This window comes from Gymnoscopelus braueri (assembly GCF_963280865.1).
Source record: "Gymnoscopelus braueri genome assembly, chromosome: 4".
NCBI classification, from domain to species: domain Eukaryota; kingdom Metazoa; phylum Chordata; class Actinopteri; order Myctophiformes; family Myctophidae; genus Gymnoscopelus; species Gymnoscopelus braueri.
In genome coordinates this window covers 28,377,687-28,401,641 of record NC_137605.1, presented here as the reverse complement: position 1 = coordinate 28,401,641, position 23,955 = coordinate 28,377,687, and the positions used below count along the sequence as shown (strand labels likewise).

The window sequence follows — 23,955 nt, the reverse complement described above, 5'->3', positions numbered from 1 at the left end:
ATAATATAAAAAAAGTCCAGATATATGCACCACTAAAGTTGTCAGCCAGACGTCATCCAACAGAAGAAGCCGTATGGATAATTACAGGGCATTCCATGTCTTTTGTTCCTTCAACTTAAAGCTTGTGGATTCTTAGAACAACTTCTCCTGAATAATTATGTACAACTTAAAACTTCAGGATGAAGAAAGAGCCACTTCCTTGCAATTCCTTGGGAAGTGGGTGATCTCTGGCAGGTGATTTCTCTTCAGTGGGGGGATGAGAATGGCTGCGGGGAGTTCTGTGTCACAGCGCATCACTTTCAGATCAACGGCACGGGGAGAAGATCGGTCATAATGACAGTTCTCCTAGTTTACTGACCCATAGGTTCTTGGACCATACTGTTGATATGGTCTGAGGACCGAAACATCCACTCTCTGTGTCACTTTATTTCACCATGTCACTTTTTGCACTTTTGTAAGTAAAGGAAAGGACAATTTTTGGCATCTAAAGAGCCTCAGTATTCATTTCAGTGAGCGAACCCTTTCTTTTTGTTTATGGACTTTCATGCTGGCATCTCGCACCTGTTTTCAAGTAAGCCTTGAGTTTAGAGTGCAAACTTTCCTACCTCTTTCAAACCAACCAATAAGATTTTTTATTCTTATTAACTTTATTCTTATTAAGTTTTTGTTATAGGTGTGTTTTGTAGAAAAATACAGGATTATGTCAGGCTTAGCTTGTGTGCAAAATCACCAAATGTTTTGCTATGGTCTATTACATTTTTAATGGCATTCAGTATTAAAAACATACATACTAACTTGCTTTATGACATTCATACAAAATGGTTACTTTTCTGAATAGAAAGGTTAGTGTTTAGACTTGAAGTCTTTTTAACATAACTGCTCAACAGTGAGTAAGTAACATTACTTTACAGTTTGGCACTAGTTATCTATTCATCTCTATTACCTTCTCTCTTGTAACTAATTTATTTACCGGTAGCTTAGTTCACTTTATCAGTGGATACATACATGAGTTTGGCAGATAAAGACATAATGTTTAGCAGTCCGTGGATTTCACATTTTGGTGAACTGAATCCCTTTATAGATCAAGTTACTGTAGTATTATTATTAATATGATATTAATAATGTCTTTAGCAAGGCTCTCAATTTATTTTTCTCCACAATGTAACGTTAATGGTGAAAAGTCAAGCCTCTAAACTTTGCATTAGAGTATATTTGCATATGAGACCTCCATTTGTTATGAATATGTCATGAGTACTAAAGGCATTTTTGACACTTATTGAAAAGGCTGTGCCGAACAACAACAAAAAATACAGCCTTAAGAAGTAAACAGGAATGTAATTGTGTCTGAGTTAGACCTTGACACAGGCTTTTATGCAGCTCCTTTCAGTCTCAAACTGGTTATGATTTCCTTGACATCCTCCAAACCAGAACTGAGCACAGGCGTTGGCTGTAGCGGCGTAATACCACTTAGCAACGTAATCCCGGCAGGGTCCTGGTTCCAGAGATTGGCTGCAGCCCTCCTCTGGAAACAACATAAGACATGAAAAGTGAGACCCTACATCTGTGGACTATTGAATCCTTTTGACAAAGATAACAGTACAATTCTCAGTGTTCATTTAATTCAGAGTGTTACAGTTCCATTTGTACACTCAGTGTTACAAATGCCATGGATACATTATCACTGGGGATTTTACTGTGAACCGTGAGCCCTTAATGCATTTTCATCATTGTGATGTGTTTTCAGTTATTATAAAGACTAGTAGGTTGGAATAGTATACATATTCATGGTTAAAGATGGTAGGCAGTGTGTGGTATTTGGATGCTTCTTATAGTTTTATGGATCCATGCATTTTTATTATTTCATTTGTCAGCATTATAACTTTGGTTTGAAATGGCAAACATCAATTACTTTGCCACTATATTTGCCACTTCTTTGGGTTGAGACACTACATCATAAATGCAAGCCACCATGTGTAGTGGTAATTGTTTCATTGTTTATGTTAAACCCTGGCTCCCCTTTTCTGGGTTTTCTGGGTACATTCGCTGATCTACAAGCTCGCGACGCATACAGTAGCAACACGATTGGTGAAGAGATCTGGTACAGATGGGGTAAAAAAGCAGACCAGCATACAGAGTTGACAACTAAGTATTAGTTGAACTAAGTATAGAGTTTTTTTTTTTTAAGTAATCCAGTGAAATTGAAAGTAGTGAATTTAATCACATGATTTCATTGTATTTACCTTGTGTGATGGTGTCTGGGGATTGTGCTGGAGCAGTTGGTGGCAATGGCTGTGTCTTTCCTGGGCCTGAGACATGGGGTTCCATAGGACCAGAAGGCCCTTCTGGTCCTGTGCCCACTGGCACCATCATGCTGAGTGTGGGATTCTTCACCTCGGAAGGCAGAGCAGGGCGTTCTGTGAGTGGTTTGAATGGTTCCCTGTCAAACGATGGAACTCGTAGTGTTTCTATCATGCTCCTCTCATCTGCCGTGGTTCCGTGTGGAATGATTGGTTCTCTACCGGGGCGTGCCGCTGGAGGCCCAGGCTGTAGAGACAGAAACAAAAAATATATATCTATTAACTCATTAACCCAGTACCAGAGATTTTTTCAAAGTAAAAAAGAAGTGCTTAGGAAGCGAGATACAGCCTTTTTCAGTTATAAGTTAAACAAGGAGTGGATGGAGCTGCAAATCTTCAGATAATGATATCTTGGGCTCTGAACGTTTAAAAAATATATATATTACATTTTTTTTCAAAAACACGGCAAACACGTCATTGGCACGTTGCGCCATTACGGTAAAACACGTGAAACACGTCAATTGCACTCAATGAGTTAAGCAGTGGTGTACAGTAGCTAAGTACATTTACTCAAGTTATGTACTTAAGTAAAATTTTGAGGTATTTGTACTTTACTTGAGTATTTCCAATTTCCAATACGTTTACTTCTACTCCACTACATCTCGGATCCAAATATTGTACTTTTACTCCACTGCAATTATTTGAAAACTTTAGTTACTAGTTTCTTTGTAGAGTTTGATTATTACAAAACATACATGAACCACTTCAGCCTTATATACATTTTGGCCATTTGAAAATAGCAGATCTACAAAAAATGTTTTGTTTTGTAATGCCTCTGGGGGCACTACCTCCTTTTTTGTGTAAAACAGGAACTGGCTCCTCCCCTTTCTTAGTCCACTTCCTCCCAGGTGCTTCTGTGTTTATTCCTACTAACTTTTATATCTCTGCTGTCCGGCAGAAACCAGCTAACTCCAAAATGTTAATTTTTCACGAAATGACTACAACAAAACAAAAAGTGGAGTTAGGAGGTTTTGTTCATTGATAAGAACAGCTGAATGGACCTCCAAGCTCACAATGAGGTTGGAGAGGTCAAAAGGGGGTGGAGCCTGGAGTCAGCAAAACCAGCTAACTCCACCCCCCTTTGTTGATGGACTTAACTGGTTTAGCAGGAAGTTTTAGGATCCAATGGAGTTAGCTGGTTTTGTATGAAGGTGCTGACAGATTCTGCTGTTAGCAGATCTGTCTTGAGAGATGTGAACCAGATGGGTTGCTACATGACCACTGAATAATGGCAGACCATTTTAATAATGATGGGAGAGCACACCCAAGAGTGAATTGAATCTGAATTGACCCAATGTTGGAAACCATTTACTCTACTACACCAATTTAGTACAAAATAAAATATGCAAGTGACACAAATAACTGTTGAAGAAGTATTTCTCAAGGTTATGTTGTTACCTCAGAGGTACAGCTGAGGGATTTTCATATAAAATTACAATTTGAAGTAAATGAACCATGTGTACCAGGCAGGCCTTCATGAAGGTGATGGCCTGTGATGAAGGACTGTGTAGTCGGGCCAATGTGAAGGTCATATTATTACCTTCACTTGAGTGATGTTTCACACCATTCCATTTATCTGCCTGTCTGTTTGCAAAATAAACCAAGAATGGGTGGCCAGCTTGGTGGGAATTATCAGTCGGCTGACCTGTGGAGATGACTAACTTTGTTTTGGGTCATCAAGGTCAAAGTCTAAATCGAGAACGGATAGGCAGATTTCCATTAAACTTGGCAGGAATGATCAGTAGGCTGCCCCAAAAGAGATGATTAACTATTTTTTTCAATTTTTGTTTCAGGTGGGAAAATAGTGTTGACAGAGGTATGCAGAGTGCTGAGTGCAATCTTTATAGTTATTATCATGAATTCCATGTGTAATAGTTGTGTTGATTTCACTCACCAACATGTGTACTCTCCTAAAGTCGCCTGTAAAAGTAGGAGTGTCTGTGTCAGTTCTGTATGGAGGTTCTCCAATGCTCCCAGCGATCTCACGAGTTCCTGGGGATAGCCTGGAGCTGGGAATAGAGCTGAACAAGGCTCTATCTTCACGCTCACAAATATGACTTAGCAGCTTGCTCTCCAGAGCTGTGAAACAACAAGGTAGTAAAATAAAATGTCATCCACTTTGTAAACCACCAAGGCAACTAGTTCTTAAGTGGAAAGTGCCATACAGTGTACAGTCCACTACATGGTCTCATGCGGCTCACCTGAAAGTGTTCTGAAGTCTTCGATCAAGTAGACGTGTTCGTCATCAGGGTCGGAGGCCATGAGTTGCAGCTCCGTCTTGAACTCCTCGTACATCAGATCGCTCTGGTTCACCACCCCGATCACAAACGTCTCAATGTTGCTTCCATGGGCCTCCTTAACGGCCTCCTCCAGACTCACAGAGTCCCTCTTATCCGCCTGACCATCTGTTATGACAATGGCCACCTTCCTCACATTGGGCCTGGCTGCCTTGAACAGCTGGTTGGCCTGTTGGATGGCACTGCCCGTGAAGGTGCCCTCGCCCAAGTAGGTCATGGAGCGCACCGCAGCCTTGATCTGGTCTCGGGTGAACTCATGCCTAAGGCTGACCACCACCATGTTTATATGGCTGTAAAGGACCACGCCCACCCGCGTGGTGTCCCGGCTGACCGAGGCGCGGTCGATGAGGGCGTTGACAAAGTCTTTGACCACGTTATAGTTGTCAGGGCCCACACTCTCAGAGCTGTCAATCACAAAGACCAACTCCAAGGGGCTCTGGCGGCACTTGACTCCACAGTCTGTGAAAAGTGAAATACTGATGAAAATGAGAATGGATGCTTTACTGAAGCCTAGGTTAATGAGCCTTGCATTTATGACTTTGCTTTATCATTGGTGTTATACATTATAAATACTTCTATAAATGTATTTTAAATTGATAAGACATATTCCCTTGACCATGCTCACAGGTTGGCCATTTTGCTCACACATCAAACCACACCCCACAAGCATGACGTAAGAGCAAATGGTCGTCCTGTGAACACTGCTTGGTCAATGTAATTATGATATAACCAATAAACAATAGTTAAGCATCTGTGATTCACAGGAAATCTCGAAATGTATCTGATCAGTCACTTACTACATATTGATCTCACTATTTTGATGATTTCTTCTCTCTGTAAAAGAAAGGATAAGCACTGCAGCAATGTTCTTAAAAGGGCAAGATGTTGTTCAATGACTTATATGGTTTATGTTGATGAATGAAACACTGTGCTTACTGTAAGCCCAGGCACTCCTTTCTCTCCATTTTTACCCTGTGATTAAATATAGGCATAAGTTTTATAATTGATGTTCATAGACAGAGGTCAGTGAAATGGTGATGAAGTTAAGGTGAAGTTACAGTACCCAAGGTCCAGCAGGCCCTTGCTCTCCATCATCTCCTTTGTCCCCCTTTTTGCCGTTTTCACCTCTGAATCCTCGGTCCCCCTGCAAGAACAACATGGCTCCAATTCATCTTTATTTTTCGGAATTTCTGATGTTACTCTCCACTCCAATCTTTGTTAATTTGTCTTTATTTAACCAGGCTGGTATTTTAATGCAGAATTTGCCATCATCATATTATCCACTTTCAACCTGGCATCCCTATTTTGTGCATGTCATTATAGGTGAAAATGTTCACACACACTAAAAAACTACAACTACAAACATTTTCAAACTAGATGGAGCCACAGCATAAAAATTCAATCACGTGGATCTCGGAATCCACATGGAAACTGTTTGACCATTAGATGCCAGAAAACCAAACTATGGAGAAACCAACTGATTTCCATATTGGTTCTGTATCAGTAGCAGTCGTTTCCGGTTTCATTTCGGGACCGGAAGTTCAAAGATGGTGGATTTCAATTCGCCGAAAAAGTGGCTTCAAAACGGTCTGTAGAAACTAATGGGGCTCCCTTTGTCCATATGTTTTACAGTCTAATGAGTCTATGTATTGTATACATGAGTGCAAATACAATTCAAACCATTACCGTGTCCCCCTGAAGACCTTGCCCTGGAGGGCCTCTGGGGCCAGGGATCCCCGGAAATCCTGGATCACCCTGAAACATTGAAGACAGAGCATGTATGTGCGTGGAGGTTAGAAAGAAAATATGTCAAGCATCATGGCAAAAAGAGGGAAACGACATGCACATCCCCAACCCAAGCTTGGGCAGGTGCTGAGCGACGACCAGTAAGCAGAGAAAAATAAACAAATAAACACTCGCGCGCTGAGGGCTCCAATGCAAGATGCTTTACTGCTTTACTTCTTTGAGCTTGTATATCTGCAGTATAGTTTTGAATAGCCAAAGTATAAATATAGATAAAGGGGTTAAAATGATTGTGACGCTTTATTAACTAATTTTGCTGGGGACCCCCTGGTACCCCCCCCCCCCACCCCCCCCACCCCCAAGGACCCCTGGGGGTCCCCGGACCTCACTTTGAGAACCAATGCTTTATTGCACCAAAAAAAGGGGTGATGTTTCAAGCTCAAAGCTCTTCCTCAGACAAGCATCATGGCACAAACTATGTAACGTAATCTAGCTGGGTCTGACCCATGTAGCAACTTCACATTTCTGCAGACACTCAGTAATAGGCCTACCTTCTGTCCTTGAATTCCCTCTCCTGGTAATCCTTGTGGTCCAGTTGGACCTAGAGGACCTGTTGAACCCTTTGGAAAAAAAATAAAACACCAAATAATTTCTCATTGAATAGTATTCGTGATGAGTAGCTTTGTTGTTTGTAGGTTTGGTAGTATCTTCTCAGCTTTTCATATTGAAAGGAAAAACATTGCAATGAGCTTGCATTGCAGCATTATCAGAGGTTTTACTTGTGAAGGATTACCTTGAGGCCAATCTGCCCAATTCCTGGTGAGCCAGGTGGTCCTGGGACTCCAGGTAAACCCCTGTCTCCCTGAACCAAGAGCCATTACCAAAAACAAAAAGAAAGAAAGAAAGCCACACGCATCGATGACAGCAATGAGGACACATCGAAACATCACTCAAGGCCAGCTGATGACAAATAGTATAATCCAGTGCGTGCCGTGCACTGCATCAAACTGCATTAGGAATAACATATCTTAATATTCTACTGCATAAACTTTGCTGTACCTTGGGTCCAGGTAAACCTACGCCTTCTGGACCAACCTCTCCCAACAACCCAGGTGGTCCTGCGATTCCCTAAAAAAAAAATCATACACAACCAGGTGATGAGTCATAGTCTTGACTTCAAAGCAACAATAGAAGGGGCTGTAAAACTGCTGGATACTCACTGGAGGGCCAGGGTGTCCTTCTCCTTTTTGCCCAGATGGTCCAACAGTTCCCGGTGTCCCTCTGTCACCCTAAAGCCCAACACACACCAAAGTGTGAGCACCTTCACAACCAGAAGAAGAGTAACACTGAGTCAAAGCTGCAAGTCAACTGACCTTAGGTCCAGCTATACCGATCCCTGGTTCACCAACAGGTCCAGGAGGTCCCGCTTGGCCTGGGTCCCCCTGTCAATAATCAGAACTACATCAATAAGGTAACATTATCCTGCTATTGTTTTGTGATATCTCGGAATCACAGACAAATGCTTGATTACACGGGCTTACGTTTGTACCAGGCAGGCCCCGTCCTGGTTGTCCAATTGGACCTGGTGGCCCAATATTTCCTGGTTCACCCTAAGGGAAGACAATCAGAAGACTAGTTAAACCCACGTCATCTGTGAACAGTTTTGATATAACATTAACCTTTCGTGCCTATTCTAAGCATGTCATAATAGGCAAACATTTGCCAAAAATAGCAGATCTACAAGCTCACAACTTATCGAGTTGCGTTCTGAGGTTGTAGATAGCTTTTTTCACTATTTGACGTATTTATTGAATGATGTCTGAATTATGTTTTTTATTGCAAAAATTCATGACCCTTTGGGTTTAAGTATCCTTTGGGTTTAAGTAGTTCATCTTGAGGGTGAGGAAATAAAGTGTTATCCGGTGTAATTATTCAGTAACGTTTAGCAATGGAACTCTTCATACCTTGCCCCCCAATGGCCCCACAGGTCCAACAGCTCCTGGCTGGCCTCTGGGCCCCCTCTCTGCTCTGTCTCCCTATAGCAGAATGGCACAAGCTTATTTTCACGTTCTGTTGTAACAGTGGGTTTTAATAAAAACACAATCAAAAAACCTTCAGTCCAAGAACTGTGATAGCCAACTTTGACAGCTTAATGTTAAAAAACAGATTCACTAATACCTTCTCCCCAGGGACACCTTTTCCAGGCGCGCCATCAGGTCCCCTGGTCCCTGGCAGCCCGATGTCACCCTATAGTATCATTTGAACACACAACCACTGAAGCCACCGACTTTAAAAGTTAACCCATTCAATCCGGGAACGTATCTCTTGTCATTTTAGATTTCTTTGGCTATTAAAAAATAGCATTAATGCAAGCTCATAGCGCGGCACCGAGTACCGTGCTACAGTATGAGCTTGTAGATCTGCTATTTTTTTTAAATCGTGATTTTTTTTGCAAATCTTTGCATATATATATATTTTTAATCTAACATTTGGAACTCAAATCTTTGCTTCTGGGGGTCCCTGGAAAAATATTTTACAAATGTTCGCTTGAACAAATATATTATAATATTCAAAGATTTGCACACGTTTTCAAGATTTTTCTAAAATAGCATATCTACAAGCTCATAGCACTTGGTGCCGCGCTATGAGCTTGTACTGTATATCTGCTATTTTTGAATAGCCAAAGACATCTAAAATGACGCGAGATGCGTTCCCGGATTGAATGGGTTAAAGGCAGTATGATGTACAAGTAGAGTAAAAAAGGGTTTCAATCATTTACTGTACATCACTCACCTTCTGTCCTGTGGTTCCATCTTCTCCTGGGAGACCTGGAATTCCAGGAAGCCCCTCAGCCCCTGGGTCTCCCTAGGATTGTTTGTACAGTTGGAAAGAAATATATCATGATGATGATGATGATAATAAACCTGGCTGAGGAAGATATAAGTGATCCATACTTACTTTGGGTCCTGGCTCTCCTATACCTCTCTCCCCTGGCTGTCCAGACTCACCTGGGAACCCCTGATTTCCCTGAGAATAACCAATAAGTGACATGTTTACGTCTTGCTTTTTAGGCACGATATTGACAATAAATGTATTTAATGCTTTTTTTGTAGGCCTTTGGGCACCAGGGGAATTGTCATACACAACCTTTAGTTATGTTTGTCATGAATGCAATCGTCTGCGCAACCATTCATAATTGTCCATCAATGTTGAAACTATATGAAAACTGAGCAATTTACAATCATCCATAGCCTCAGTGATGAAGCCTGGAACATTGCACCAACATTTTTATGATGAAATGAGTGGAGCCAACTTGCCAAGTGAAGGAAAATTTATATTTCTGCATGTATCTGGATGCAGAAATATACTATCAAATAAACAAATGTATGTTTTCATGCATTCTTACCGTAGGTCCCATTAGTCCTATACCAGGTGCTCCTCTGGGTCCTACTGTTCCAGCCGGTCCTTGATCACCCTGACAATAAGGAGCAAGGTATTCAAAATGTCAGGTCTGTAACTCAACATCAACATGATATGGAATTCTGGGAATGTCTGGGTTTTTAAAACTTTAATATGGTCTAATCCAGTGATTCCTAACCTGTGGGCTGGGGCCCACTACTGGTGTGCCATGAGGGTATTGCAAGCAGGCCCCCAAATAATTGGCTAATATTAAAAATAAATGAATGTAAAGAAATGACAGGGTATTTCTTTCTTTAAAACCTTGAAAATGTGTTTTCACTACACTGATAAATAGAAACAGTTCTACTGATCCAAGCCGGAACAAAATCGATCGATTGATTGATTATTAAAAATAAACATGCTCTGAAAATGCACACGGCCCACCCATCTGACCACTTAACACGGCAGGTTTGTTCAGAAGTCAATTTAGTTGGTTAATGAATATTATAATTTCAACTGTGTGAGTTATAAATGACACAATAATGAAGAACATTCAGGGAATGCCAGTGGCCAATCACACTGAGCACTATAACTATAACTATAACTATAGATATATAGTTTTAAAAATCGTTCTAAGTCAAGTGGATGGCAGAGTTCACAACGACTATAAAAAAAATACAACGATGGTGAACGATAGTTACAGTTATTTTTATAGTCATAGTGCTCAGTGTGAATGGCACTTAACACAGTATAACACCTCTTACCTTTTCACCTTCAATTCCTGCTCCAGGATCACCAACTTGACCTGGAATCCCGGCAGGCCCATGAGCTCCCTCAGAATAAGAATACATTAAATTAAACTTTATATTTCACAATGTTGTAGCCTACAATGTCAACAGAATGCTTAAAATGATGCATCAGTTGGTATCAAAGTACAGTATGGTATGGTGTGATCTCCCCCAAAAAAGAAATAATTTCCATTTCTCCATATGAAACAATTTACATCGCTATATCATATACACATAATACTGTTTAGTTCAGGTCGGAAAAATATCTAGAATAAATCTCAATCTCAAACTGGTTTACCTTGTCACCTTTGAATCCCATACCAGGAAGACCACGGGTTCCCCTGGGACCATCATATCCTCTGTCACCCTAAAAAACAAACAAACAAACAAACACAAAGTTTGTTGATAATTGAATTCTGATTCAAATGAAGTATTGCTCCTATCAATGTTGGTCAGTGGGTCAGTTTGTTAATCCTTCCGTCCATCCATCCAACACTTTGGTCTCAAACAAGGTGTCAAAAAAACTATATACTGTCTGGATTGCCATGGCATTTGCTGTGCACCTTCATGCTCCGTGGAGGACGACCCCGAATGAATCTGGTGACCCCATGTAGTGTCACCAGTCACCACTGGGAATAAAAGGATGACTCCTACACTTTTATTGAACTCATGGCCTTTCTTTACAGCAGTACCACCCGTAGGCCAACATTTCCCTTTGCACAGAATATATCTCAAAATCTATGAGCCATGAAACTTGCTGACTACATTCATGCTCCCCAGAGGAAGAACTTTTTTGATTTTGGTGACCCTTTGACCTGTTACGTGGTGCCACCCTCAGGTCAAACTTTATTATTTTGCCCCGCGGTAGGGCTCTAAGGATGTTGATGTAGCGCGGGCCGTGGGTGTGGCGATCAGCTCCCATTAGTGTTACTCAGAGCCATTGAGATAGAAAGTAGGGCTGCACAATATTTAGAAAATATACTTTGAGTGCAATATCAACATTTAAAATATCAGCATTTACAATAGCAAGTGACACAGATCACCACCTCAATCGTCACTATTAAAAAGCAAAGGTTGAAGCGCAGGGGGGAGGGAAGTATGCAGCATGTCAATGTGTGCGCATGGAGCAAAATGTGCTGTAGCTTAGTGAGTAGAGAGGCCGTCTGGTAATCAGAAGGTTGCCGGTTTCTGGCCTCGGACCATGCCCCCCCCCCCCATCAGCTGGGTAAAAAAAAAGAGCAAGTGGTCCAGGCACCCAGGCTCAATGTAGCCTGACAGCGTGTCGCAGGTTCGAGTCCCGATCCCGACGGCCTTTGCTGCATGTCACTCCCCATCTCTCTCTCCCCATTTCCTGTCAGACTATTGTCCTCTCAATAAAAAGGAATAAAATCCCCCAAAATAAATCTAGAAAAAAAGAACAGCATGTCTGTTATTTGGGAATACTTTGGATACAAGAGGGATATAAATGAGACAAGTTGAGTATTATGCAAGTACAACAGATCTGTGATCTATCTATCTAATGGAACAACTGACAACAACCAGCTGTGTAGAGAGACTGAGACTGTATATTTCACAGAATCGCACACCAGAGGAAATAAATTCTGATTCTGAAATATAGCTCTTGGACTACTTGAGGTGTTGGCCAGTTGGGATTTGCGTAAACAGCAGCAAACGTGTATCATCACAGACAATGGAATGTTGTGAAGGCCACCAAACTCCATGAATTCAAGGCTTCATGGGGTGTGTAATTGATAGAAAATAAGTAATTTTTTGGGTGAACTATGGAGGAATAAATTGATGTCACTCTAGTGTGTGTAACAGGACAAGTTGATCTCTATCATTGACACGATGACAGATAATATGCCCATTTTGTGTTCTAATCTTACTAGTTCATGAACTTGTGATTCAATTGTGAAAGGGGAGGATAAAGAAGGCAGGGAGTAGGATAGCATGTTACCTATTGATTTTAAGCTCATGCACACACATTAGGCTACAAAATGGTAGCTGATGGTAGTCTTTATCAAATGCCAAATGCTGAAATCGTTATTATTAGTTTTTAATTATTGTAGCTAGAAAACGATATTTGTCTGCCGTTATTGTGTTTATACAGTTTTAAATAATAAATGTTTGTCTTGTTGAAGATGATGGACATATTGCTCGAGCTGCTTGGCTTGAGCAATATGTTATTCGACTTTAGAGTAGAATAACGTGTTTTAAGGGGAGCAGTGAGAAACTTTATTGCCACAAAGTTGGTGGTGTATTTATTATCAATAGTGGCTTTTCTTTTTTTCTTTTCTTTTCTTTTCTTTTCTTTTCTTTTCTTTTCTTTTCTTTTCTTTTCTTTTCTTTTCTTTTCTTTTATCAATAAACCCATGTTGTTGGAATGGAAATAATGCATTTTCCCCCTCAGTGAGTGCATAGTTCATTGTCTTGGGTTTATGTTAGTAGCAAACCTAAATCAGAAATATTTGTTTACTTATTACGAATCATATTGTCATCACAATACTCAACGTTGTCACATATCGCATGCATGTTTCCTAATATCGTAATAGAAAGAGTTGTACAATCTCTGTTCGCTCCATCTGGCAAATTATTTTACAGCAATCGTGTAAATGAAGAATATTCACATAATATTCATTCATTTATTGCCAAAAACAACAACAGTTGATTTAGAATTTGTTGAGATAACAACAAGAACTAGAAAAAGTGCTCCTCGGAGCACAGGTCTCCGCCAGGTCAGGTACATTATTGTGGCCTCCTGGTGGCGCTATAATAGGTCAATGTGAAAAGGGTGCCATTTCTTCTTAGGCCTTGCACGGCAATCGGACAATGCGTTCATGATTTGAGGCATTTTCTTCCAAAAATGTGGTTTGCTAAATTAGAACTGCTGGTGGCGCTATAACAGGCCAATGTGAAAAGGGTGGCATTTCTTCCTCGGCCTAGTGGGAATGTGCGTGCAAAATTTCAAGGAAATCGCTCATGATTTGAGGAATTTTGTTCAAAACGGACCTATCCTGCAAACTTTGGAAGCCAATGTTAGCCAAGTAGGATGGAATATGAAATATCGGACACATCCTATCTCTATAGTCATGAAAACATGACTATAGAGATACTGTGTACCGATTTGCGTGGTTTTTGGACAGAATCTGAAGGAAGAGCAAAAAAATTGTTTTACAAAACTCAGCCTCCTGGCGGCGCTCTAAAAGGCATATGTGAAAAATGCAGGGCAAATGTTTTTCCTTGGCCTCTAGGGAGTGTGCGTGCAAAGTTTCACGCAGATCGATGCAGTTATAACTAAAAACGTGAATCGGCCTGTTATAGCGCCACCATGAGGCTGATTTGAACGTTTTCAAGTGGCATTTCTTCCTGGGCCAAGTGGGAATCTACGTGGAAAATTTCACGCAAATCGCATGCTGCGTTCATGATTTGAGGCATTTTGTTTGAAATGAACCAATCCTGCAAACTTTGGAAGCCAATTTTAGCCAATCAGGATGGAATATGGAAAATCAGACAGATCCGTGTTGATCACATGACTATGGAGATAGTGTGTACCGATTTGCGTGTTTTTTGGACAAAATCTGTAGGAGTAATATAAAAAAATGTGTTTAGCAAAAGTTGGCCTCATGGTGGCACTATGACAGGCTAATCTGAAAAATGTGGGGCAGAGGTTCTGCTGTGGCATTCAGGGAGTGTGTGTGCGCAGTTTCACAGCGACCGGGTCAACGGTGGCGGAGATTAGCTGGTCGCAGACAGAAGGACGGACACACACGGACGGACGGACGGACGGACGGACGGACGGACGGACGGACGGACGGACAGGGGGCAAAACATACTCTCTCGCCATGCCTTTCGGCCTGGCGGAGACAATAAAAATGCATAATAACGCTTGCCATTGGGAGAACAATAGTTCCAAACACTACTGTATAGTTCCAAGCAGTGAATCATCATAATTGGTGTTGATGAAGCAGCTCGATACATGAACCATGTGACCTGTAGTGTTTCTGACCCCTCACTGATGTAACTTTCTATCTCTATAGCTCTGGCGTTGCTTAGCTCTGCCCCCTTGTCCTCATTGGCCAATGTTAGACGTTTCTGAACATTTGAACTGCTTATTATTTAACTAAAGCCTCTATCCATTGACCTGAAGGAACATGACCTACTTACTAGCTGGGATTTTAGACCTTTCATCTTGTTTTATCACAGAATGAACTTCACATGAGTCTAAGGTCATTTATGTAGCGGCATGAAGAAATGTAGAAAACATTTTCAGCATTTCCATGAAACAGCTTCTTCTGACCTTTGTTCCTGGAAGACCCTCTCCTGGTGCCCCTGGGTTTCCCTGTGCTCCAGCCAGCCCTGGGGGACCCTGTGAAAACAGCCCTGTCACTTAGCCCATGACAAAGTCACAACAGAAGAAAGTGCCCAATGTTGACGTAGTGGTGCTGTACCAACAGAGAATAACATAATCTCCATACTCACTGTCAGTCCTGGTTCTCCTATCCCCGAAGGACCTAGGGGACCAGGTCTTCCCAGAATGCCCTTTTCTCCCTGTTAACACAGTACATCAGCATTTTACAACTGCTTTAGATCCAATAACAATTGCCACAATTCACTATTTGACTGTAATCCTATTGTGTGAGGATGATAATAAAGGTTCACCTTGGCTCCTGGGAATCCAATACCAATATCCCCAGGTGGTCCAGAAGCACCAGTTGCACCTCTGTCTCCCTATGCAGTATGTTTGAAACATTCTGGTTTTAGCATGTGATCGCAATTCATTTCCCAAAAGTATGAGACGCACCAACAACCTTCTTCTGGGTTATATTATCAGTTTTAGTTTTTTTTCCTTCGCATTAATAGCTGTCTAAAAATCTGTTGTTTTAGTCAAGTAACGCAGTCATAGGATTATGTGTAAATTAGCCACGGTAATGGACATGTCAAGGAAGCTCACTCTCTTCAGGGTATCAAATGCAATCTTATTCATGTCATTGATGACTACTACACACAGCCACAGCAAAAAAAAGGCAGACAGAATCACCACAAAAGATAATAAAATTTCAAAGACAATGATTGGCTGAGAGACTATCCCAGACAGCGAACATTTTCCCATGATATGTTGTCAAGGCAACACAAATGTCACACATGAGAACAGGCATTAATGCTTGTATTTGTGAGCTGGGGTCTGCTTGGAAAATTGGACTCATTTTTCATTCAAAGATATGAATGCTTTTTTTCTCCACTCTTTACGACCTCAGGGGAACTGTAAAAAAAAGCCTTCATAACGGCAACAGCTTTTAAACGGAGCAGATACAATCACAGATAAACTATAAGCTGTAATGTCCCTACAAGTAAGTGGAAATAACATTAAATAAAGGCATAAATAAAGAACACATTAGTTCTAATTAGCCTTTGTTAGGTCTTATGCGAATTCTTATTAGACCATAATGTAGGAATTATTTTGTATAATTAGGGTATAACTGTCTAATAGAATACATATTCATATTCTAGTCTAATTACAAACACATTTCTAATTACGCCTTAATCCGTCTAATTACGTGCACCGCAAATTGGGCTGCGACCACTATGATTATTGACAACCATGCGAACATGGAAGTGATGAGTTTACCACTATTGTTTGGAAATGACATCCATGGGAAATAGTTAAGACAAAAGATCTCCTGGAGCTCAACAACGCCAAGTAAGCCAAAATGTGATCTGCTAGCCTTAAGGCATTTGAGAAATAAAGAGCGGAACTTTGTTCCTCTTATAAAATCGTCTTTTGGTGGTATCTCAATGGTGTCTGAACTTTTTCCCCAATCATATAAATCACTCATTCCTTCTGTAAAAGGACTTCCTTGTTGTAAATCTGTAATGGAGGGAGCAGCATTCTAATGGCTTTTGCCACACATTTTAAAGGTCATTTCATGTTGCATTTCTGGCAAATCTACAATGTAACAGTAGTTATATTGTGTACTGCGTTTTTATTTTTCCCATGTAGCACACTAGACATAATTGCATGTGGCTATACAACTTACTTTAGATCCCGGTGGGCCCTCAGCACCCATGTCTCCTGGAATTCCTTTCGCAGCCTTTGGAAGAAATATAAAATCCTCAGTTTGGACAGTGCAAAATAGATCCAATTGGGGTACAACTGTGCACTTTCAGAGTTAAATTCACATTCAGGATTTTTGTGTGCACAGGAACAACAACAAGAGCAACTTACAAAGTATATTCACATATTTTTCATAGATGTGACAAAACTTCCAAAACATATCTAAATATATGTTGACACCAAGAAAAACAACAACAAAATCTTTAGAATGGGTTTTCCGCTCAGCCGCTTACAACAAACATTACCACTACCGAATGAGAAACGCAAACGGATTAAGCTCAAAAACTCATGGCTTTGATGTCCTTTACATTCTCTGGTCCCTGACTGTTCGCGAAATAACAACACCATATTGACACTGTGCCAGTGCCGCAGAGAAGGAAGAGTGGCTGTAGACTGCTATGTCCCTGTGCTAATCCCACCACACAAAGTCTGCTCCTGTCGAAGAATAATATCCTGCAAGCCTGGATTCACTGCTTTTGATAGCCACATTATTTCAGGATTAGCCATAATCCAATATTCACATTCCATAAGTGCAGAGGTGAGAAAATGACAAATTCTGCTTCCATTTTCCATATTTGAGGGTGACTGTCCTGTCGGTATCTTCAAGCCAATATAGGTTTACCATTTATTATGTGGAGAACCACATTGCCAGAACTCAAAATTATGAAAGCTGTCTTTTGATCGGATGCATTTAGATATGATAATATACATCTGTTCTACCTGTTCTCCTTTATGTCCTCGTAGACCAGAAGGTCCCTCGGGGCCCTGCAAATGACAAGGTATTCTATTAAAAGGACAACATTTGTAAGACTGCCTTAAAGTGAGATCATGACAATAGCATTGAACTTACGATATCTCCCTTTTCTCCAGGAGTGCCACAGTCACCTCTTTCTCCCTGAAAGATCATCAGACAAGCTTGGAATCTACCAGTTATTCCATAAACAAATAAACAACTCATATGAAGCAAAGACAGTAGTTAACATAGGCTAGTTTCTAGCAATAAGTGAACCAACCTTGTTACCCTTGAAACCTGCATGGCCCTGTAAAAGATGTGACATTGTGAACAGTTGATATTTCATTCACCAGTTGTGGAAAATAAACCTAGTTATGCATTAGAAGTGCAACATATTTTACCTGTGGACCTTCACCTCCAGGACGGCCATTCAATCCATAATCTCCCTGTAAATGAGATGGTCAAAAACCAAATTAATTAATTACAAGAGCTACATTTAAGACATTCTATTCTCAAATAACCATCTTGTATTTTTGTACAGTTTGATTAGTATTACTTTTTACAAGTGTGATGCCCATGTTTAGAGATGGGTTGCTGCCCCTCACAGACACCTGTTGTTCATTTGGATTATGTTGTATCATGAATGAACTGACACTCAAACTTTATGTACTAGGAAGGCCACAAGCTGAAACACTGGGTTTCTTTTGTTCAGCCTGCATGCTTATTTGGGTTAAATAAATAGGCATGGCATGGGCAGGGGTATATTTGTATAACAAATTTCAACAAGGAAATTCAAAGTGCTTTAAACAAAATGAGAATATATTGTACCTGTGTGCAATCCAATGCACTTTAATTTTAATTTTTACTATCACTTTACTGCATGGATCAGACCAAGTTATTACACACTGGGTTGAGTGCTACCTTTATTATATTTTACAAATGAGACAAATAAACCATAAGCGAGTGCATGAATATAATGAATGTGAGGATTCCTCCGCCTGCAAATACTCCCGTGAGCCCCATATGTAAGTCAGAATTATGTTCTTGGTTCACAAGCCTCCTTATAGTAATGTGAAATTAGATGCAACTAGAAAAAGTGCTCCTCGGAGCACAAGTTTCCGCCAGGTCAGGTAGATTATTGTGGCCTCCTGGTGGCGCTATAATAGGCCAATGTGAAAAGGGTGCCATTTCTTCTTAGGCCTTGCACAGCAGTCGGACCCTGCATTCATGATTTGAGGCATTTTGTTCCAAAAATGTGGTTTGCTAAATTAGACCTGCTGGTGGTGCTATAACAGGCCAATGTGAAAAGGGTGGCATTTCTTCCTTGGCCTAGTGGGAATGTGCGTGCAAAATATCACGGCAATCGCACACTGCGTTCACGATTTGAGGAATTTTGTTCAAAACGGACCTATCCTGCAAACTTTGGAAGCCAATGTTAGCCAAGTAGGATGGAATATGAAATATCGGACACATCCATCTTCATCACATGACTATAGAGATACTGTGTACCGATTTGCGTGATTTTTGGACCGAATCTGAAGCAGTAAGAGCAAGACATGTGTTTTACAAAACTCAGCCTCCTGGTGGCGCTCTAAAAGGCATATGTGAAAAATGCAGGGCAAATGTTTTTTCTTGGCCTCTAGGGAGTGTGCGTGCAAAGTTTCACTCAGATCGGTGCAGTTATAGCTAAAAACGTGAACCGGCCTGTTATAGCGCCACCATGAGGCTGATTTGAACGTTTTCAAGTGGCATTTCTTCCTGGGCCAAGTGAGAATCTATGTGGAAAATTTCACGAAAATCGCATGCTGCGTTCATGATTTGAGGCATTTTGTTCGAAATGAACCAATCCTGCAAACTTTGGAAGCCAATTTTAGCCAATCAGGATGGAATATGGAAAATCAGACAGATCCATGTTGATCACATGGCTATGGAGATACTGTTTACCGATTTGCGTGTTTTTTGGACAAAATCTGTAGGAGTAATATCAAAAAATTTGTTTGGCAAAAGTCGGCCTCATGGTGGCGCTATCGCCGCTATGACAGGCTGATCTGAAAAATGTGGGGCAGAGGTTCTGCTGTGGCATCCAGGGAGTGTGTGTGCGCAGTTTCACAGCGACCGGGTCAACGGTGCTGGAGATTAGCTGGTCGCAGACAGAAGGACGGACACACACACACACGGACGGACGGACACACGGACGGACGGACAGACAGGGGGCAAAACATACTCTCTCGCCATGCCTTTCGGCCTGGCGGAGACAACTAAGAGGCTAAAAGAGTACAACAGAATAGATTTTCTCGTTTTGAGACGTACCTTTGATCCTTTTATACCGGGTGGTCCTCTGTAGCCTGCCTCCCCTTTTTTACCCTGGAGGGTGGAATGGTATCATGTAAGAACTTGGCATATTATCATCTTTCTCAAACTAACATATTAGCATCTATATTTGCATTTCTTTTTTTATATTTGTATGATGTCTCCCCTGAAAGTTTTTATTCCGATGAATGTTTGTGTACTTACTGGACTTCCTGGAGGCCCTCTCCCTCCTTTTTCACACAAACACACCTGGGCCTGTGGACACTGAGAAGAGTAAAACAATACATTGTCATTCTCCTTAATAGACTAAAATGACTACTACTGATTAAAAGTGAATGTTGATTTCTTTCACATTTGGGATGTTATTTTCAACTTAAGTATTTACCTCTTCAGCCGTAACAGCACCCTGCAAAACAGTGTTGTACAATGTTAGAGCTACAGTATATTTGGGTCAACATTTTATCCTATTTGACAGAAGGCTATAACCATGTTATAAGATAAGAGTACAATCAGCAAACAGAAAACTTCAAAACAATGATAGAACAATGGCTTTGATTAGATATTATGTTACCTTTGCTTCAATGTGATGCATGCAGTCTTTTACATGAACCATGAACTTGAAAGTATAATATCATGCATTCTTGGAAAGCAGAACAAGCCATGCTATTGTGTGCTTCTAGACAGGTCCTGACCTATTATGGATGTTCGACATTATGGAAAATGCATAATAGGGAGGGAAATCCCCATGTGGCACACAATTCTGTCATTGAGATTTGAACTCTCCATGAGGACGGGGTTGACTGAAACAGGACAAGATAAACATAGACGTAAAAGAGACGTCATATAGTGATACCAGTGTGGTAGTCTCCAGTGCTATTTGCCCTGATTGTCTTGAAACTCCTGATAGCTGGAGTTTTCAAACTTTTTCACAACACAGAACCCCAAATTACTTTCATCAGCCCTTGGAACCCCATTTCCAATGAATCTGTCCTAACCGGATATGAAAAGATGTTTTGGTTTAAAATAAATTGTTTAAAATAATTGTGAAGAAATAGATTCATGGTGGTGAAATTGAAAGATGTTAGAATGATAGTAATAATTTCAAATTAATTGAGTAACAGATCAATTAAACTAATGGACCCCCCCCTCGCCAAAACGAAAAAACTAAACGCCCACTTTGGAAACTCCTGGTCTAGAGGATAATTGAGTTGTCAGTCTACAATACTGAATGTTGAATGAATACAAAATAAACAGCCGAAATGCCATTGAGCCTCATTTGAACCTACGTGTACTGTATGCGCTCAAGATCAAGATTTTTATGGATCAAGATCAACAACAATGAGCAGTGATAACACATCCATTTCCCACTAATCAGTTGATTGATGATGTCACAGGATGAGTTGAGGTGACATTCTCATGCAAAGCAAATAGCAACAACAATAGTAGAATTACTGTAACTTTAATTCCAAGGTCACTAGAAGCGGCCTCTACAGAAGCAGTGGTCAGCAGGTGCACGATGTCCATACTCACGATCTCATTGAGCAGCCTCTCCTCCAACTGAGGGTCAGTTAGACTTTGAACAAACTGCTGGCCAGGTGTGCTGGCAATCGCCCGGAGCTTGGCACTATTTTGACTCTGTTTGGCAATGTCTGATAATCCTACAACGAAGAGCCTGATACTATGATCTTTGGCCTCTTGTGCTGCTGCGATGACATCAGGGTTGCGGGGATGGTCGACTCCATCAGTCATCAGCACTGCTATCCTGACGCTGTCTTCTGGGGTCTCCTGAACCACCAAATGAGTGGCATTGGTGATGGCATAGGTGGAGTAGGTGCCATGGCCGATGTAGGCCATGGAGTTGACTTTGCTGTGGAAGACGTCCAGGTCCTTCCATTCTGAGAATCGGTGTTCTATGGACACAGAGCTGCTGTACTGGAGGGCAGCCAGGCGTACCTTTATGCTCCAGCCAGCAATCTGGAGCATTGAGAGGCGTGTGCTGAAACGCAGCACAAAGGCCTTCTGCTTCTCAAAAAGGAACGTTTTTGCACTTTCTGAGCTGTCCAGGATGAAAGACACCTGCAGTGAACATGTCTGACCTGTGTGGGAGGGAAATAATGACCAAAACCTAAGACCAATATTTGTGCCAATTTTTCAAAAAACACAAAACAACTATCATAGTGTCATATGAAAGGTTGCAATTGCTCTTATAGAAATCAATCTTTGGTGTTCACCATTCAATTCAATTAATTGTTAAATACACACATCTTTACATGTGAAACACATGCCTTTTCTTCTTTTAGCAATGTAACAACACCTGACTTTAATGAGTTGTAAATGTATTTTCTGTTGTCAATGATATGTCTTGCACTCTATTTGCAATGTATGAGAGATCCTCTTGTCCTTGTGTGAAATTATCTCTGTACCACTGTTACAAGACCGAATTGGTCTTGTAACACCTGCAGCTGTACTTGCCAAAGAAAGTAAGTGTCTAAGCGCTATTGTAAAAATCTAAATATTTGCTTAGTCTCCAGATGCTTGGTTTTCCCACGTGGATAACTGACGTCTTACTCCCACAACAACCCTCACCACCTGGATACCTCATTTGAGGAATTACCATTTGCTTCATCTTGGCTGTAGCTGTTCCGCTGTCCTAACTTTCTTCGTCTCTGGCCTCTGACTCCATGTAGAGCCAATAATAAAAGGCACAGTGCCACGCCTTTCCCCATGTTTCCCTTTATCAACATTTCCACCTTAGCAGAGAAAGAAAGTTACAATTGTGTTTAAAAGAACTGAATATCATTGCATCTATACATAGATAATATATCCAGATATCTCTGGCATTCATGAAATTATTTCTTTATATTTTGCCAGTTCCCCGTATACCCTCCCCCCCAAATAGCATCACTCAAGGAACCATGCATCAGCATTTTTGTTCTTTATTAACACAACCACTGAGTTATCATTGTGCTTTGTATAAATCACTTCAGATTTAAAAAAGAACCATATACTGCATAACAAATTGCAATGCCCAAATGTTTTATAGAACAGCTCTGCTAAGTGTCAACCATCAGTAACTCATGCAAAAGCAGTAGGAAGTTTTGAAAAACTTTACCAGTAGGCCTGTTGGTATAATTATTAACTAAGTGAGTGGGCCTAATTTTCTGATCTGCAAGACAACACATACGTTCTAACTTTTGTCACTCAAACTATCATACACTAGAAGAAAACAAAGGGATATATGATCATATGAACATGTAAAAAAAAAGTCAAAACGTAATAGAAACATAATATTTTACCTGAAATCTCATTTAGATCCAGCCAATGCTTTTGGTTGAATAAGTTGAGGATCTCTGGGCGTCATTTCGTTGCTGAGTCAGTCAGGTCCTGATCAGATCGACAGGCTAACGGTCCATCAACTGAAATGAGTTGCTGTGCTGGAGCGCTCTTCTATTTCTGCATTGTCTCTTCTGTGGTTGCCGTTGCCTCCATTGACCGTTAGATGTTACTGTTGTGATGTAACCAACTAGTTGAAGTTATTCTCATACACTTTTCGGCCTGATCATAGCGATTGTCTCAAATAAATAGTTATTTGGCTTCTTATGATTGCGTGTGCATGGTTAATTAATGCCAGTGACAGTCCAACTCCTCATGTTGAATGGAGCTGTTCTGTTGCGCATGGAGATTGTTTGGATTCTGTGTATGAAACCCCCAAACGAGATTATTTTCCTTTTCCACTCGCCCACATAATGTGAAAACCATGTGAGAGCTCTGATCGGTCCTTTTCACTAACAATGTTTCCCACATCATCCAGCCATAAACATCGACGGTAATGTGATATTCTTTGAATAACATGATTTTACAGTCTTATTTCTACAATCTATGCCATAGCTGCAGTAGTCGATACACTTTTGTTTCGTTTTTAAATTTGTATATCAAATAAGTGTAGGCTATATATTTAGGTTCTTGGACCAAATTGTTTCATTTAATGTGAGAACTCAGATTTATGTTCACACACTATATTTTCGTGGTTGCAGCGCCTCTTAGCGGGGAACTGCGCTTCAGTGAAATGAAGTGCAGTGGCGTAAAAAGTACTCATATTTTTTTACCTAAGTAAAAGTATCAATACTGCAATGTAGAAATACTGTTACATTACAAGTAAAAGTCCGGAATTCAAAATGTACTACTCATTGGCTATTTATGAGTAAAAGTACAAAAT

The 23,955-nt window shown here is 40.7% G+C and overlaps 1 protein-coding gene across 1 annotated transcript; it reads right to left on the bottom strand.

The window, feature by feature from the left end:
* Window positions 1-95: 95 nt before the first annotated feature.
* On the bottom strand, window positions 96-23,413 carry col28a1b (collagen, type XXVIII, alpha 1b). Its single transcript, XM_080427364.1, has 35 exons — window positions 23,036-23,413; window positions 22,354-22,489; window positions 21,270-21,835; window positions 20,125-20,145; window positions 19,944-20,003; window positions 19,740-19,793; window positions 17,831-17,875; window positions 17,710-17,736; window positions 17,547-17,591; window positions 17,417-17,461; window positions 16,620-16,673; window positions 15,244-15,312; window positions 15,064-15,132; window positions 14,882-14,950; window positions 10,883-10,951; window positions 10,561-10,629; window positions 9,804-9,872; window positions 9,356-9,424; window positions 9,191-9,262; window positions 8,576-8,644; window positions 8,362-8,433; window positions 7,939-8,007; window positions 7,771-7,839; window positions 7,618-7,686; window positions 7,457-7,525; window positions 7,191-7,259; window positions 6,949-7,017; window positions 6,341-6,409; window positions 5,718-5,798; window positions 5,591-5,626; window positions 5,452-5,488; window positions 4,559-5,113; window positions 4,252-4,436; window positions 2,241-2,544; window positions 96-1,522 (listed from the first exon to the last, which is right to left on the bottom strand). Exons 1-35 carry the CDS (start codon window positions 23,045-23,047, stop codon window positions 1,350-1,352), a joined length of 3,615 nt encoding a protein of 1,204 aa, XP_080283490.1. The 5' UTR covers window positions 23,048-23,413; the 3' UTR covers window positions 96-1,349.
* Between the last annotated feature and the right edge of the window lie 542 nt (window positions 23,414-23,955).